General features: G+C 42.9%; 1 protein-coding gene across 3 annotated transcripts in view; it reads right to left on the reverse strand.

The window, feature by feature from the left end:
* Window positions 1–19,281, reverse strand: part of CSPG4 (chondroitin sulfate proteoglycan 4) — a 214,660-nt gene that overhangs the window by 32,294 nt on the left and 163,085 nt on the right. For all 3 annotated transcript variants that reach the window (XM_068275712.1, XM_068275714.1, XM_068275711.1), the window contains 2 exons: window positions 18,032–18,493; window positions 16,009–16,182 (listed from right to left, as the gene is read on the reverse strand). In XM_068275712.1, the coding sequence (XP_068131813.1) occupies window positions 16,009–16,182; window positions 18,032–18,493 (636 nt within the window). The remainder of the gene's footprint in view (window positions 1–16,008; window positions 16,183–18,031; window positions 18,494–19,281) is intronic.

Raw genomic sequence — 19,281 nt, forward strand, 5'->3', positions numbered from 1 at the left:
TACATCTCCAGCAATGTCTAGTACTGGCAGTTATACGTTGCAATCTCAAGGGACTTAAGCCCCATACACACGCTCAACAGCGGTCTTTTATGCAGCACAATTAACAAACAACTTTTGTTGTGAAACAAGACCGCTGTTGAGCGTGTGTATGGGGCTTTAGGTACCACCTAGCTATAATCTTATTTTGTACTATCTGTAATTGTCTATTCTTGATAGACCATAGATGTTGGAAGATTGATGGCCAGATTGTACTGTCTAGAGGTGAGCCAAAGTCCCTTTCCCATTCCTGACAGAAGGGTGGTAGCGTAACAGAGAGATATGTGCCTATAAATTTGTAGAGTCTAGAAATGAGCTTAGGTGGCCCTTTTTGTATAAATAGTAGTTCAGTCATTTAATTAGGTAAATCTGTTTCCTTCTTTTGCCTTTAATTTTTGATAGAAACTTCTCAGCTGGATAAGCCCCCAGATATTAGTTTTGTCTAGATCTAAATCCAGCTTTTTTGTTATTTATGCCACTGAAACCGTGTAAATGGTAAAATTATGATGTCATCATCAACACCATTAATTTTAAACCAGGCATCTGACTGGGCCGGCGGGAAGTCACGGTGGTGTCTCAAAGCCTCCAGTCGTGATATCCCATTATATTTATACCAATGATCAATGACTTTACTTAGAGTAGTCAGGGTAGGTTTTAACAATGGGTGGTTAGTTGTTTTACTAAGGTTATGTATACTGTAGATGTTTTATCCCAGGACAATGCTATTCCAGGGTCGGCTACTTCCTGTTGCATTTTTACCCATAATTTATTTTGTTTGTCCGTTCTCCACTCGAGTGTTCTGGCTAAATGGATACTTCTGTAATACCTGTTATGGTCAGGAGCAGCCAGGCTCCTTTTCCTTTTGCCATGTGATATAAACCTATATGATATTCTACGCTTTGTAGAGACAAGGAATGCCATTCCCTAAACTATGTACAGGGGAGGGTGATAGGCAAGTTTTGCAAAAGATAGAGAACTTCTGGTAGTATCCTCATTTTTATAATATCAATCCTGCCCAGAATATTAAAATAGGGGCGCACCCAACCTCTTAGGCCCCGTTCACATCACAAACGCGGACCGGCACGCACGCGGAACGCAACGCGTACGAACGCGCGCCATACGCGTTTGTGTGCGTTGCGTGGCTGATCCCATCACTGAAAAGTGAATGGGACAGCCACGCGTTTTTACAAAAAATTCGTGCAGCATGCGTTCCCGGACCGCACAGGTCCAGAACGCATGCAGTGTGAACATCAGACATTGCACTCTATGCAATGTCTGATGTCGTGCGTGTTGGCCACCTGCACGCGTTTCCAAAACGCGGCTGGAAACGCGTGCAGTGTGAACGGGGCCTTAGCGTATGCCTACATTCTTTTAGCAGGTTAAAATTTAGGGAATATAGGTCCAAATTTCTCTTTCCCAGCCTCACACCCAGATATTTCACTGATGACCTTGCCCATATGAAGTTACAAGTATATTTTATTTTCTCCACTGTGCTTCTAGAACAACCCAGATTTAATATAGATTTATTTTTATATATAGTTTTATTTTTGTTTATTTTACAATTGGAGCATATGCAAACATTTGTTTGATGCAGAAGTTAACTAGTATAGTTTAGAAATAAGCCTGCAGTAGTGCCCTTCCTTTTACTCTCAGTATCAGCTTGCTCCAAGATAACTACAGTTTATAAATAGTTGATCAACACAAGGTACAGGCAGTCCCTGACTTATGTACAATTTACTTACAAATGACCCACCAATTCAAACGGCCTAAAAAATGATTCTGTGGGAACAAGTGAATAAAAAAAAAATCCTTGTCATTTTTGAGAAAATCAATTTTACATTTTTCGAAGAAAAAAATGTTTTTTACACTGGAAAAATTACATTTTGCTGCAGTACACTGAGGGCACAGCAGGACAGATATTATACAGTGGGCGGAAAGAGAGGGACACCTAAGGCACAGGGGAACAGAGGTGACACTGGAGGCACAGGGTGGCAAAGAGAAGGTACAGGTGTAAGAGATAGCACTGTGTTTCGACTTGTGGACAGATTCAGGTTAAGAACAAACCTACAGTCCCTATCTTGTTTGTTAACAGGACTACCTGTATTACAATATATTCCTTACAAAAATAAAAGTTAACTGCAAAGCTGATGCATTTTAAATATACTTAAAAAGAATCCGGTTATACTGGTTAAAATGTGTTTACAATGTGGTTCCTGCCAATTCATGTGCTGTGTACACATGGGAACAGTTTCTTGGAATCTCATATGGACTATAATTTATGACTGGTGAAATGAGAACAAACTTTTGGAGGCTTGCATGGAGGAACAATGAGGACACCCAGTGTTAGATTTCAGGCACTACATGCTAAATGTAAATGTGTCTTAAAATCAAATGAATCTGCAATAATTCAGCTTTATGTGAGCGAAATAATTAAAAATACCTTTTGTTTCAGGCTATGTGCACACTTAGCAGAAATGCTAGCATTGCGGAGAACGCTGCGTTTTTGCCGCTAATGGAAGTCTATGGGCCGCAGGAAAAAAACACATATAAAAAACACATATGCGTTTTGTATGCGTGCGTTTTTAAAAACGCTGGTTTTGTTGGATAATATGCAAAAACGCACACGCAAGGGAAACGCAATTTTCATGCGTTTTTATATGCATTTTTTTTTTAAATTTGTTTTGTGATGTATTTCCGCTTCCTGTTGTCTTCCTAGTTATTTGCATAAACCGCAATTGAAAAACGCATACAAAACGCATATGCGTTTTGTATATGCGGAACGCAAATGCATTAAAATGCACGCAAAACGCTTGAAAAACGCATCTGCGTTAAAAACCGCACATGACATACATCATGACCTTTCATGTTATGTTATGTGTGCACCTATCCTCAAGAATACAGATTTATAATTAACATAGCTTCTTAGTAGGAGTAGTTTTAGGTTGCTTTTAGTCTCTTATGCTGGGAATACACGGCTCGATTCTGAGCCATTTAGATGGCTCGATTGATCATTTCCGACACGTCCGATCCCCCACTCGATCGTTTCCGTGCTCGATTCCGCATGGGGGACAATGGAAAAAGATAAGGAAAACGAGCGGAAGATAAGAGAATCGCCCGTGGAATCGAGCGGGGAAACGATCAGGCGACAGAATCAAGCCGCAAAAACGCACCGTGTATTCCCAGCATCACACACTTCTAGTAGTTTAGGTTCACAAAGACTTAAAGCACACATTACACAACACACACATAGACATAGGACTATGGTAGGGATTAGATTGTGAGCCCCTCAGAGGGACATTTAAGTGACAAGACAATATGCTTTGTACAGCGCTGCGGAAGATGTCGGCGCTATATAAATACTAAATAATAATAATGTGTACAGAGCCTTTCACTTTACTCAGATAAGGAGGAGATGTTGTAAAACAAGATATTTTACTTATAGGATAACTAAAGTGAGAAATGTATGGAGTCTGCCACATTTATTTCCTTTTTAAACAATGCCAGTTGCCTGGCAGTCCTGCTGATCTATTTAGCTGCAGTAGTTTCTGAATAACACCAGAAACAAGCATGCAGCTAATCTTGTCAGATCTGATAATAAAGTCAGAAACAGCTTGTAAGCTGCATGCTTGTTCAGGGTCTTAGGCTAAAAGTATTAGAGGCAGAGGATCCGCGGGATAGCGAGGTAGATGGCATTGCTTAAAATAAAAATAAATATGGCAGCCTACATATAACGCTCGCTACAGTTGTCCTTTAACTGAGTACACTGTAAAGGTGCTACATGAATATTTATTGAAGAAATCTAAACACAATGTAATTAGTTCACCAATACAGTGCTCAAGCAATAGCCTGTATTGTCTCTATAGTTTCTAAATATAGCTGCACATCAAAGCTACAGGAACTTCACAAATAGGCATACACATAATCACTAACTGCATTTATATTTTACCATTACATTAACTGAGGACACTAATTCATTCATCTATTGTAAATATTCTATCGAATTTAATATGTATACTAGTATACTGTAAATCCTTAGAATTAATATATATTTATATATATATATATATATATATATATATATATATATATATATATATATATATATATATATATATATATATAAATATATATATAGTATGTTTTCCTCTGAAACATAATTGTTCACATGCCTTTACTTTGTCTTTCTGAAGTCTAATTCCTCAGATTTTCCAACTTCCTGCTTCGGCGCCTGCTGCCAGTCAACAGAGAGATGGAATGGCTGAACAATAACACCTCCAACCAATTTGTACTGGCCGAATTATAAGCTGCATACAGATTGCATTGCATTTAAATGCAAGGCAGAATCATTAGCACCCCATTGACATCAGCTACTCGTGCTCCAGAGGAGAACATACTATTTGTAGTTTGTCGCACTGAAATCCTTTTCCTCAGATATTCCCTATTCCCACTTCTTTTCTTAGGCTATGTTCACATTATAAATCGCAAGCACAATTGCAAGCACTGAGTGTTTTTGTGCACAATTTTTTACATTGATTCCCGGCGTTTTTTGAGCATTGGGCGATTTTGTGTAGGCGTTTTTCTAAGCACTTTTGATGAGCAATTGAGATTTTCACTTCCTGACGTAAGTCAGGAAGTGAACTCTTTGACCCGGAAAGGATGAAATACAATGTATTTATTCTTAAAAGCGCTCGGAAAATCGCTATACAAATCGCTTTTTCAAGAGCTTCGCGATTTCCCTATACCTTCCATTAAGCCAAAGCACTCAGAAAATGGTACAGGCATCGCTTTTGGAACTGCATCGTAATCGAACTGCTTATATGTGAACACTCTCATAGGGAATCATTGCACAAGCGCTTTTAGGGCAATTTCTAAAATTGGCAGTGCTTTAAAAAATATGCAATCGCTCATAGTGTGAACAAGCACTTAGGGATGATCAATGAGATGCAAATAATTCACAGTTGATGCAAAATTATGAAAATGTATGCAGCTTGAAAAATAAAGCTGAGTAGAGATTTGATTGGTCTATTTTGAAGCTGCATACATTTACATTAAAACATTTGCATAATTCTGCATTCATTTACTGTAGAATAACTTGCATGTCATTGACAATCTCTAGCTGTCAAAAAACAGGAAGTGTGAATATATGATGAATGAGATTTCACAGAGATACAGTAAAGTTATTTTTGATAACCATTCAACTACCTTTTATTTGGAAAAACACTGAAGTTTGTTCAAGTAGATTTAAAAGTAGACATCTAGCCTGAATGTTTTTCTATTTTACTTTGTATGCTCTAAGGATGGGTTCGAACCTTTTCAGTGCTTTGCATTTTTACCCTCAATTTCTGCCCTTATGACAGGTGGTCACTGAGACAGGAAGCAAGCTAATTTTAATATTATTTCTTTCACCTGAAGAAGAACTGTCAAACGCTACTGAGTACACTTGTCACATTTGTTACTAGCACATTTCCACTTCCTCTAGGAAGACCTCTGACTTCCTGTTGGGTCTCTAGGGCAAGATGGAAAGCAAAATCTAACCAATGAGGATTCAGATAACAATACTTGTTTAATAGAAATTTTATCTCTGCCTCAGTCTATTCAAAGTAAAAAACACAAGTCTGGACACCTTCATGACCAAAGCATTTGTTTTTCTTTTATTCTTACTCTGCGATCACTGTGATTGGCTCACAGTGATCTCAGGAGCAGGAGCCAATTGGCTCCTGATCAGTACATGAAACTCAGCTGTCAAAATATTCAAAAGGATATTATTTCTTTAGTTTTGCAGCTGAATTAAGTAGATTTTACGTCACACTGGCATGGGGGCTGTTTATCATTGTTACTATCTATGCAATTAATTATCTCATGTTCATTTTTGGGTCAGGTTTGCTTCAAAGGGACCCTGAGCTCAAGATAAAAATGGAATTTGGACTTACCTCCAGCCCCCATAACCTGTGAGGTCCCTGTGAGGAAACGCGGAAAAGCCGCCGTCTCTCGAGGTGAGGCGGCTGTTTCCGCGTCCAGCATGGCGTCACAACGCGGAAAAAACGCCGCATGCCGCATGGGCAGTGCGGCGGAATCCGCATTGGTAACGGCGGAATCCACATCAGAGGCGACCCCCGCATTAGATACATTGCAAAACAGTACTGGTGTGGCTGGGACTGATAGTCCACCAAGATTCAGACTTACACGCGCGCGAGCACTGAGGCAGAATTTAAATAGCAGTTAGAAGGGTGTCGGCTGACCAGCTGGGTCAGCTGACAAATTCCACTGCTCCCATTGGACCAGCAATTAGGGAGGTCCTGGAAAGGTCCTAGAGTATATATACTGCTGGTTGTTCACTTGCTCCTTGTCTGGCGTTGCGTTCACATATGTGGGAGCACCCAGATCCGTAGTTAGATCCGTTAGTGTGCCGGGACCAGCTGGAGCTGTAATCCTACACTAAGCTAGATTCTGTTGATAGCTAAAGTACTAGTTTGATTGTGATTATCTGTTATGACTTTTGCCTGCCTTGACTATCCTCCTGAACTCTGATCTTGCACCTCGATATTTCTGATACTCTGTTGCCGAACCCCGGCTCGTACTTTGACTCTGCTTCTGCCTCCTGATTTTGTACCCCGATATTTCTGATACCCCGTTGCTGAACCCTGCCTGTACTCTGACTCTGCCTTTGCCTCCTGATCCTGTACTTTATCTGTCCGTGTGTGTACGACCTGGCTTGTCCGACCTCGAGAACCGACCTTACCGTTAGAGGCGGTTCCTCGATCTGTTATCGATCCTTCCTCCTGAGGGTCACTTTCAGATATCCCTTCCTACTGTCAGTCTGACTCCTCCCGTCTTGGAGAGCTCAGGTCTGCGGATGAATCTGTGCAGTACTCCTTACTGCATTGAGGCCTTGTCCTCTTAGTGTTACTGTTACACCAAACACTACACTCTATTCAGGTGATCAGAGGTTAGTTTGTATATCGGATTATCGGTGAGACTGCAGTTCACTTATAATCTGGTATATATCTGTATTTCCGGTGATACTGCAGATCACCGGTAATCAGATACTCTCTGCGCCCACCGATCGTTACAGAACGCCAGACCAAAAAACAAAATGGACGCAAACACTGGTCGTCTGGGTATGCTTGCCACTTCGGTGGATAACCTCCATCAAGCACTGGGCCAGCACAGAGCTTTGATTGATGCCCTTTCAGGCTCTGTGCAAACCCTCCAGACGTCAGTTGATTCAGTGCGATCCCCTCCTAGTGATGACATACGGATGCCTGTACCTGATAAATTTTCCGGCCACAAGTCTGACTTCCGGAATTTCAAGAGTAGAGTGTTGTCATACTTCGAGTTAAGACCCCGATCCTCGGGGACTGAGACCCAACGGGTCATTTTCATTAAAACACTGTTAACTGGTGATTCCCAGTCCTGGGCATACAACCTGTCCCCCACTAATTTAGCTCTGACCTCAGTCGAGGAATTTTTTAAGGCTATGGCCGTAATATACGACGACCCTGACCTTGCGGCAACTTCAGAGCGGAAGCTCAAACTTTTGCGGCAAGGCAGAGGGTCGGTCGAGGATTACGCAGCAGAATTTTGTAGGTGGTCTGTTACCGCCAGATTCGACAATTTTGCTCTGATGGATTATTTTCTATCTGGGTTGTCGGAGGAGGTCTCTGATTTGATGCTAACCTTACCCGAGCCCGCAACAGTCGATGAGGCCATATCATCGGCCATCAGAGTCGATCGTCGACTACGCCATCAGAGGCAGACTAGGGGCAGTCACCGGGTCAGGGTGACTTCGTATGTGGCACCTTCTGGTACACCCGCAGTAACGGCATCTCCACCGGTGTCACCCTCTCCAGCCTCACCACCACCCGAACCCATGCAAATTGGTCGATCAAGATTGACCCAGGTGGAACGTAGGCGGAGAATAACAGAACAACTGTGCCTGTATTGTGCAGAAGCAGGGCACAGGGTGCGAAACTGCCCTAACAAGTCGGGAAACGGGTCTGCCTAGGAGTAGTGGGGGGTGACACCCTAGGCACTTCATTCTCACCCCAAAAAGAGAAGAAGTTACTTCTCCCCTGTACTATTACGTGGGATGATAAGTCTGTGGACACTGAAGCTTTTATTGACTCTGGCTCAGCGGCCAATTTTATGAACCTTGAATTTGCTCGGGAGTTGGGTATTCCTCTCACTCCAGTAAGTCCCCCCATTCAGGTCACGGCAGTAGACGATTCCCCGCTGCAACGGGATCGTCCCCTGTCTCAGACTCCGCAGGTGAGGGTTACGATAGGGGTATTGCATGGGGAACAGCTACAGTTTTTCGTTTTGAACATGTCAACCTCCACTATTATCTTAGGCATGCCTTGGTTACAGGCCCACTCTCCACAAATCGACTGGGCCACGGGTCAGGTAACCAGATGGTCTGATCGTTGTCACCAACAGTGTCTAGGAAAGGTGACATTGGGTCAGACCAAGGTGTACGTGGAGGGTGTTCCCGAGGTGTATTCCGATTTTTCTGATGTCTTTTGTCCCAAGTCTGCTGATCAATTACTTCCTCATCGCCCGTTCGATTGCCCCATTGATCTCCGTGCTGGTTGTATGCCCCCTAGGGGTCACCTGTATAACTTGTCCGGTCCCGAGAAGTTGGCCATGCAGGATTACATTCGTGACAACCTGGCCAAGGGGTTTATTCGGCCCTCTCGGTCACCTGCTGGGGCCGGTTTCTTTTTTGTTAAGAAAAAAGACGGGGGTCTTCGACCTTGTATCGACTACCGAGGTCTCAATAAAATCACGGTGAAAAATCGCTATCCGTTACCATTGATAGACGACTTATTCACGCAGGTCACTACTGCAAAGATCTTTTCTAAGTTAGATCTGAGGGGGGCATACAACCTAATCCGCATTAGAAGGGGCGATGAATGGAAGACGGCCTTTAACACACCCGACGGGCATTACGAATACTTGGTGATGCCCTTCGGGTTGTGCAATGCGCCCGCCGTCTTCCAGGAACTAATCAATGAGGTATTCCGGGAGGTATTGGGTAAATTCGTACTGGTATATCTCGATGATATATTAATTTATTCCAATAACCTCCCCGAACACAGGGTCCATGTGAAATTTGTCCTAAACAAATTAAGACAGAATAGACTCTATGCCAAGTTAGAAAAGTGTATTTTTGAGGTGACATCCGTCACGTTTCTGGGGTATGTGATTTCTACCTCAGGTCTGTCAATGGACCCCGCTAAAGTCACAGCTGTCCTAGAATGGCCGCAACCTGTGGGTCTGAAAGCCCTCCAGAGATTCCTGGGTTTTGCAAATTATTATAGGAGGTTTATAAAAGGGTACTCCACAATCATTGCACCCCTTACCAGTCTTACAAAAAAGGGGGCAGATACTACCCACTGGTCTCCGGAGGCTCAGAATGCATTTTCTAGTCTGAAAAAATTGTTTTGTTCCGCACCAATCCTGAGACATGTCGACACCGCTTATCCGTTCATTGTTGAGGTCGATGCCTCGGAGGTCGGGGTAGGGGCTGTGCTGTCTCAGCGATCAGGGTTACAGGGAAGACTACATCCCTGTGCGTACTTTTCCCGTAGGTTCTCTCCGGCGGAGAGAAACTACGATATAGGCAACAGAGAGCTCCTGGCCATTAAATTGGCATTTGAGGAGTGGCGCCACTGGTTGGAGGGGGCAGAGCACATGATCACTGTTTACACCGACCACAAGAACTTGGAGTACATCGAGGGGGCTAAGAGGCTTAGTCCCCGTCAGGCCCGGTGGTCCTTGTTTTTTACGAGATTCAGGTTTATAATCACATACACTCCAGGTAGCAAAAACATCAAGGCAGATGCCCTCTCCAGGTGTTTCGAACCTGAGACAGCACAGCCCCCTACTCCTGAATCCATCATTCCGCAGAAACTGGTGTTAGCCGCCACGGAGTCTTGGGAAGAGTGGACAGAGATCTTGGGTCCCTTTCAGCAGGAGGTTCCTGAAGGGAAACCCGAAGGGGTCTTGTTCATACCACTACCATTCCGGTTACAGGTTCTGCAACTCTTTCACGCCCATAAGAATGCTGGTCATCCTGGAGCTGCCAGAACGCAGGATCTGATTGCCAGGTGTGCTTGGTGGCCTTCCTTGGCAACAGATTGCAAGGAGTATGTTAGGGAGTGTGCGGTGTGCGCCCAGAGTAAGCCCTCCCGGCTGGCACCTGTAGGAAGGTTGCAGCCTTTGCCCACCCCGAGTGAGCCATGGACCCACTTGTCCATGGATTTTGTGGGGGAATTGCCCAGGTCTAAAGGCATGTCGGTCATTTGGGTGGTAGTCGATCGGTTTAGCAAAATGGCCCATTTTGTGCCCCTGAAAGGACTCCCCTCGGCTCAAGAACTGGCTGAATTGTTTATCATTCACATCTTCCGGCTGCATGGCATTCCGGAAGACATCGTGTCTGATAGGGGAGTCCAGTTTGTGTCTGGATTCTGGAGGGCATTTTGCCACCAAATGGGCATGAAATTGTCTTTCTCGTCAGGCTACCACCCACAGACCAATGGGCAGACAGAACGCATTAACCAATCCCTGGAGCAATTCCTGAGATGCTACGTTGCTGAGGCGCAGAGTGACTGGGTGAAATTTTTGCCCTTCGCGGAATTCGCTCAAAATAATTTAAAGAATTCCTCGTCTGGGTTTTCCCCATTTCAGATTGTAACAGGGAGGTCACCCAAATTTTCCCCTTTTCCAGTTGTCTCGTCTCCATTTCCAGCACTGGAAGATTGGCAGAGATCACTCAGGGACAATTGGGGAATTGTTAAGGGGAATTTACAGAAGGCGTTCCAGAGTCAGAAGGGTCAAGCAGATAAGAGACGGTCCGTGGAATGGAAGTTTCGGCCAGGGGATCTAGTCTGGGTGTCCACGCGTTACTTGACCCTGAAGCAGCCATCTGCCAAACTGGGTCCCAGGTTTGTGGGCCCATTTTCCGTGACCAAGAAGATTAATAATGTTACTTATTCCATTGACCTTCCCACCAGCATGCGGGGGGTGAGGTCTTTCCACGTATCCCTTCTTAAACCAGCAGTCCAGGTGGGTCCCACTCCTCCTCCTCCCGTGTTGGTGGATGCCCAACCCGAGTACGAAGTGGAGAAGATCATAGATTCACGTACTGTACAGAACTCGGTACAGTACCTCGTACATTGGAAGGGGTACGGGATTGAGGAGAGGCAATGGGTACCTAGGAACCGCATGCATGCGGACGAGTTAGTGAAGGAATTTCATGCTGTACATCCCGAGAAACCTGGTGGGAGTTGTCCGGAGTCCACTCCTCGGGAGGGGGGTACTGTGAGGAAACGCGGAAAAGCCGCCGTCTCTCGAGGTGAGGCGGCTGTTTCCGCGTCCAGCATGGCGTCACAACGCGGAAAAAACGCCGCATGCCGCATGGGCAGTGCGGCGGAATCCGCATTGGTAACGGCGGAATCCACATCAGAGGCGACCCCCGCATTAGATACATTGCAAAACAGTACTGGTGTGGCTGGGACTGATAGTCCACCAAGATTCAGACTTACACGCGCGCGAGCACTGAGGCAGAATTTAAATAGCAGTTAGAAGGGTGTCGGCTGACCAGCTGGGTCAGCTGACAAATTCCACTGCTCCCATTGGACCAGCAATTAGGGAGGTCCTGGAAAGGTCCTAGAGTATATATACTGCTGGTTGTTCACTTGCTCCTTGTCTGGCGTTGCGTTCACATATGTGGGAGCACCCAGATCCGTAGTTAGATCCGTTAGTGTGCCGGGACCAGCTGGAGCTGTAATCCTACACTAAGCTAGATTCTGTTGATAGCTAAAGTACTAGTTTGATTGTGATTATCTGTTATGACTTTTGCCTGCCTTGACTATCCTCCTGAACTCTGATCTTGCACCTCGATATTTCTGATACTCTGTTGCCGAACCCCGGCTCGTACTTTGACTCTGCTTCTGCCTCCTGATTTTGTACCCCGATATTTCTGATACCCCGTTGCTGAACCCTGCCTGTACTCTGACTCTGCCTTTGCCTCCTGATCCTGTACTTTATCTGTCCGTGTGTGTACGACCTGGCTTGTCCGACCTCGAGAACCGACCTTACCGTTAGAGGCGGTTCCTCGATCTGTTATCGATCCTTCCTCCTGAGGGTCACTTTCAGATATCCCTTCCTACTGTCAGTCTGACTCCTCCCGTCTTGGAGAGCTCAGGTCTGCGGATGAATCTGTGCAGTACTCCTTACTGCATTGAGGCCTTGTCCTCTTAGTGTTACTGTTACACCAAACACTACACTCTATTCAGGTGATCAGAGGTTAGTTTGTATATCGGATTATCGGTGAGACTGCAGTTCACTTATAATCTGGTATATATCTGTATTTCCGGTGATACTGCAGATCACCGGTAATCAGATACTCTCTGCGCCCACCGATCGTTACAGTCCCCCAGTGTTCTCCTGGACCTGCTGACGGCTCTGTTAATCGTCGACCTTGGCCTGAAGTTGCCCAGCAGGACTGGTAGAGGAGCCAGGAGGATTCCCAGGGGCTGGAGGAAGCCTCAGGTAAGTGCAAATTCAATTTTATCTTGAGCTCGGGGTCCCTTTAAAGCTTTGTGGTGTATTAATAAAACAGTAAAAGTAATTAATAATAAGAGGATGTTATCTTGGCCCTAGAATTACAGCACTTTCACCATAACAAATTATTCCAAGATGTAAAATCCTTTTCATATTATTATTCCTATTATTATTTATCCCTCCCAAAAAGATCTGGTTACCATCTGAATTCTTTGTTCTTCTTTTGCTGAATGCTGGTTTTGTAAGGTTATTATTATTCCTAAACGGTGATTATTACATAAAGAGGTTGTGGAGAAAAATGTTCCACAGCACTGGAATTATTGGTTGCCTCTAGTGGGAAGCCCAGGAAGAATACCTCTCCACATTTCTGGCCTTACTAAATAACTATGATACACTTGGTCCAGAACGGACAAACCCTATAGGTATAGAACTAGAGTACGGTTACTCATACATAAAAACCCACATGGGTGACAAAGAGTTCCATTTCAGTCACTCTTTAGCATTAGAGGCGGTATACTGTGCTGTAAGTGGAGGTCTTTGCTGATCCCCCACAAAGGCTATTTATCCAAAGTGGTGTAGCTATTCCACATAAAGAACCGCTTCTATAGCTTCAGAGACAGTTGCTGTGATCATGCAGAGTCAATTATTGTGGTATCTATGACCTGCAATGATCCCAAGTCGGTATGCATCTGTCACTGACAACACTGGGGTGGTATAGAGACGTGCTTAAGTGCTATTTACAACGTGATTGTATATGGTAATCTGACATGTTTCACCCTAACGGCTTTCTCAAAGATTGCTGTACATATATACAATGAAATAATATACAAGTGCACCCCCCACCAACAAAATTCCCCCCAGCAGCAATAGCCCCAGTCAGAGCTGAGGCACCCAGTTCGGTGCTCGTTTATATACTGATGAGGATGTGCTAACCGCCCAGTTGGGCGTGTCTGCCATGTCTAAGTCATACCTGTTCAGTGGTGGCACAGTGGGGAGCGGTACGCTCTATGGGTGGCGTGTATGTGCCCCCAAACCAGCGCTGTATCGGCCAGACGGCGAGATTAGTGACGTCGTCGCACTTCCGGTTGGCGGCGACGTCCCTTCCGGTAGCGGCGTTCCCATAGTAACTGGGAACGCCGGTCTTGTAAACAGAGTGTCCTACTCATTGCTGCTGGGGGGAATTTTGTTGGTGGGGGGTGCACTTGTATATTATTTCATTGTATATATGTACAGCAATCTTTGAGAAAGCCGTTAGGGTGAAACATGTCAGATTACCATATACAATCACGTTGTAAATAGCACTTAAGCACGTCTCTATACCACCCCAGTGTTGTCAGTGACAGATGCATACCGACTTGGGATCATTGCAGGTCATAGATACCACAATAATTGACTCTGCATGATCACAGCAACTGTCTCTGAAGCTATAGAAGCGGTTCTTTATGTGGAATAGCTACACCACTTTGGATAAATAGCCTTTGTGGGGGATCAGCAAAGACCTCCACTTACAGCACAGTATACCGCCTCTAATGCTAAAGAGTGACTGAAATGGAACTCTTTGTCACCCATGTGGGTTTTTATGTATGAGTAACCGTACTCTAGTTCTATACCTATAGGGTTTGTCCGTTCTGGACCAAGTGTATCGTTCAAATTTCCCTGGTATAATCATTCTCGGAAAGTGTGTGTTATTTGCTTACTAAATAACTCTTACTATGGATAAAAATGATATATCATTACAGAAATGTATATTTGTTATGTGCAAAGAAAGAATGTTACCTTTTTGGACAAACAAAATTTGTATCCTGGCTATTGGCTAAAGAAGCTGTGTTTTAAAGTATACCAGTGCCCCAAAACTGTTTAATAAATTAAATGCATGTACAAATATAACACGTGAGAATTAGTATTTGCCCCATCTGTTTATATTAGGTATTATAATTCTTGTTTTTAAGTGACCCTGTCAGAAACCTGACACAGTGGTCTCTAATAGTAAGACTGAATTGCATACAGCCTTACTATTTACCCTATGGTTCTGGTTTGGATAATAAATACTGTACTATGGATGTGGCAACTACTCTGCAGTCAGGACTTCCTGCTAGTGGAATCTGACTGCAGCAGCCACACCCCGCCTGCCCACACGACCACACAGGGCTCCGCATTAGAGGGGAGAGTCATTAGAGTCCTTCTTAGTCAGTCTAATGGTGCCCATACACGGCACAATAAAAACGTTCAGTTTCCATGCTTATCGATCAAAACAATCAAATCTGATGAAAGTCAAAAATCTTTTTTTTTTTTTTTTTTTGCTCAAGAAAAACGAACGAGTATCCATTTTTTTCAATAAAAATCAGATCGGACATGTTGGAGGCCGATTTCATGAGAGTTTGTGGGCTGCGGGGCTGAGGCTCAGGAGGAACCAGCCTCTGGGCACAGAGCCCTGATGATGGGCCTGTGTCCCCCCAAGTGCCCCCCCCCCATACTAGCCATTGCAGAGTTGCAAGCGGAGGTGTGTGTGTGTGTGTGGGGGGGGGGGGGTAGAAGTGCTGCAGAAGTTACTCATCTTTCTGTGCCAAGATCTTTTCAGCCATGTCACAGCACCTCCTCTCTATGACTCCCCCTAGTGGCAAGTCTCTGGAGGGAGTCATTGAGAGGAGATGCTGCCTGAAGCATGGCTGAAGTGATCCCAGCTCCAAGAGGTGAGGTGGGAAGCTTTTGCAACACTTCTTCAGTGCTTTGTTTGCAACTCTGCAAGTTGGGGGGCTATAGATGTATAAAAAAGGCAATAACATGGTAAAAATGATAATAATAACAATATTGAAGTCAGACATAGAGTAGGCATACAAATGTAACAGGTTTTCCAGGTTTGCATCACTTTTGTTTGTGTAACTGTAGGATCAACCATTGCTGATCTCCTTCTGGAAATGCTGGTTGACTGGCTGCAATGGGTATCAGGGATTGCTACTGGGCTCTCTGAGCCTCCTTACCTGAGTCGCTTAGAGTTACAATACGGCAGTGAGGAATCAAACAAACGTATCAAAATGGAAAATCACAGTTGTAAGGACTTAAACTTCCACACACTTTCATTGTGATAAAATGTATGCAAAACTGAACTTAACAGTCAAGAAGAATAAATTATTTGAATATCCCTTTGATCAAATAAGACTGTTTTCATGAATGAGAAAATGGGAGAACTGCAGTTTTTTTAATCACATTAAATGAAATGAATCTTTTTAAACAAATGAAAATGGTTGCTGTAGGATATTTTGCAATCTTCTTAAAATTGATGGATTAATAATGTTGCATTCAATTTTTATGTGTGGCCAGAATTTCATAATCTATGATTTTCTGGTGATAGTAATAGAAACCTCACACCATGCAGTAAATTGCAGCAATAAGTATGTCTCAACTTACCTGCATCCCAGTGTTAATGACGATGTGTGGTTCATCATTTACGGCTTGAACTGCTACATTAACAGTTGTTGGCAGACTCTGATGGTTTATATCTGATGCATTGACTAAAATTGTGAAGCTGTCATTCTTGGTTTCACCTCCATTGTGTTCATAAAGTATTCGACCCTGGTCCAACTAGGTAAGAAATATACATCATCATTTAAACGCATTTGACAAGTATATGGTCAATGGCATACACCAAACTCTCTACTGGGCTGTTAGTACATGAGAGATTTTGTTGCTGAGAAAAGTCTCTACTAGGCTGTTAGTACATGAGAGATTTTGTTGCTGAGAAAAGTCTCTGGTCAAGCACAACTAACTAGACAGTCTCTGTCACTTGTAATAGTAGTGACAAGAAGCACATTTTCCCATTGTACTTGTGATGTGACTGTGACAAATCTGTGCTCTAGAGACATATTCCAGCTACAAAGGAGTAGAAATAACAACACTGTACAGAAGAAAGCATTGGATGAGATAAAGAATACAACAAATGTGGATTGAATGTTTAAAAAGCTGTCTGCTGCTGGGTGTCAGATGTTTGGAGCTCTGGTACTGTACTTGTAGCATCAAAAAAGAGGTTGAAGGCTGTTTGTGATAAGCTTTGTCATAGTAGTCCCTGGAAGGGTAAGTTTTTAAGAGTAATTCCCTTCATCACCCTGACTATACACAGTAGACTCAACTTCAGCTTCAAGTGTTTCCAAAATGTAAATAGGGGAGACTGGGGATAAGGAGCAGTGAAGGTGGTTATGAACGTGTCAGATAGCGATGTATTTTAAATGTTATGATTTTCGCAATAGTGGTCCTACATCAGATCAGATATTTCCCTATATCAGATCCCTTCTTATGTAATACAATGTTAAATAGACTCAGTATTGTTACATAGTTACATAGTTATTTTGGTTGAAAAAAGACATAAGTCCATCGAGTTCAACCAGTATAAAGTATAACACCAGCCTGCTCCCTCACATATCCCTGTTGATCCAGAGGAAGGCGAAAAAAATGCCTTGTAAGGGTTTTTTCGCCTTCCTCTGGATCAACAGGGATATGTGAGGGAGCAGGCTGGTGTTATACTTTATACTGGTTGAACTCGATGGACGTATGTCTTTTTTCAACCAAAATAACTATGTAACTATGTAACAATACTGAGTCTATTTAACATTGTATTACATAAGAAGGGATCTGATATAGGGAAATATCTGATCTGATGTAGGACCACTATTGCGAAAATCATAACATTTAAAATACATGTAAACACATACAAATAAGAAGTACATTTCTTCCAAAGTAAAATGAGCCATATATTACTTTTCTCCTATGTCACTTACAGAAGGTAGAACCAACAGGTTTTGGAGTAGCCCATCTTCTCATGGGGTGTTTTCAGGATTTTCTTTATTTTCAAAAGCACTTAGTTATTGGCAGTTGGTCTGTTCAACTGTCAAAAAAGTGGGAAGCCAGTAGGAAGACTGGCCAGCATCATTGTATAACTCCTTTTCAAGGAGTGTCTTTATAAACAATAAAGGCCATGATGAGAATCCCCCATGAAGAGATGGACTAGCCCAAAACCTGTCAGTTCGGTCAGATTTCCACTACTTACTGTCAGTGACAGCAACCTAGGAGAAAAGTAATTTATGCCTCATTTTACTCTGGGAGAAATGTACTTATCTGTATATGCTTACATGTATTTTAAATTTTACCTTTTTCGTGACAGTGGTCCTTTATGCAAATAAATAGACTATCATACACACCTTCTTATTTTATGGTATTAGTTGTCAAAATTATGCAGCTTTTGACTGGGCTCTATACAAATACATTAAGGACTGGTAAAGTGATAGTGACTAGAGTTTGTTATATTGAAGTTGAATAGAAGCACTGACAGCAAGAACTTATTTTATATGTATATAATGTCTGTACTGTCATTTTAAATCGTTTAATTTCCTTATATTTACAGGGGTACTATGCAAATAGGAAGTGATCTAAAACGCACCTCATTCCAGTTGAAGGTTCTTATATCCCGCCCCTCTGGGTCTGTTATGCGTCCTTCCATTGGTGCATCTAGCACTACAATGTCTAGGTGGAGACTGAGATAGTAGTCGCTGGGAATCTGTATTACACTGCCAGACAGAACAGCTGCTCTTCCTTCTTCCACAGTCATGTCACTGACCTCCACTGGTATATGCATAGGCAGAATTTCTAGGTGGATGATTACTTCTTGAGTTGTACCTCCTGTAGAAACATCTAATGTCATGCGGTCAGGCAGCATTTCTGAGGCGGAATGCAAATATAGGATCCTCCCCTTGTTAATATCCTCTTGGGTGAAATTGTGGACAGTATCCAAACTTGGGGATCCATCAGGATCGTGGCGACTGACTGAGACCAAATATCCAAACGACGGGGGGTCTGTTAAAGTATATGCAATGCTGTGGGGAAATACACCTTCTGCTGAGACCTGGAAATGACAGTGTTATTTGTATTTAATCAACAAAATGTAATTCAATTTGACATAACATGTAAACTGCATTAACCACTTCACCACTGAGGGGTTTTACCCCCTGACCACCAGAGCAATTTTCACCTTTCAGCGCTCCTTCTATTCATTCGTCTATAACTTTATTATTACTTATCCCAATGAAATGAACTGTATCTTGTTTTTTTTGCCACCAATTAGGCTTTCTTTAGGTGGGACATTATGCCAAGAATTATTTTATTCTAAATGTGTTTTAATGGGGAAATAGGAAAAAATGTGGGAAAAAATTATTATTTTTCAGTTTTCGGCCATTATAGTTTTTAAATAAAGCATGCTACTGTAATTAAAACCCATGAAATGTATTAACCCATTTGTCCCGGTTATAAAACCATTTAAATTATGTCCCTATCACAATGTTTGGCGACAATATTTTATTTGGAAATAAAGGTGCATTTTTTTCAGTTTTGCATCCATCCCTAATTACAAGCCCGCAGTTTATAAAGTAACAGTGTTATACCCTCTTGACATAAATATTTAAAAAGTTCAGTCCCTAAGGTAACTATTTATGCTTTTTTTTATTGTATTTTTTTTTTTTTTTAATTACAAAAAAAAAATAAAAATTGGGGAGTGTGGGAGGTAATGAGTTAATTTATTGTGTAAATGTAATGTTTGTGTATGTAAAATGCTTTTAGGGTGTAGTTTACTATTTGGCCACAAGATGGCCACAGAGTGTTTGTTTACATGCGACCTGTAAGCGTCCGGAAGGACGC

The sequence above is a fragment of the Hyperolius riggenbachi genome, chromosome 3 (genome assembly GCF_040937935.1).
Source record: "Hyperolius riggenbachi isolate aHypRig1 chromosome 3, aHypRig1.pri, whole genome shotgun sequence".
In the NCBI taxonomy this organism is placed as follows: Eukaryota; Metazoa; Chordata; class Amphibia; order Anura; family Hyperoliidae; genus Hyperolius; species Hyperolius riggenbachi.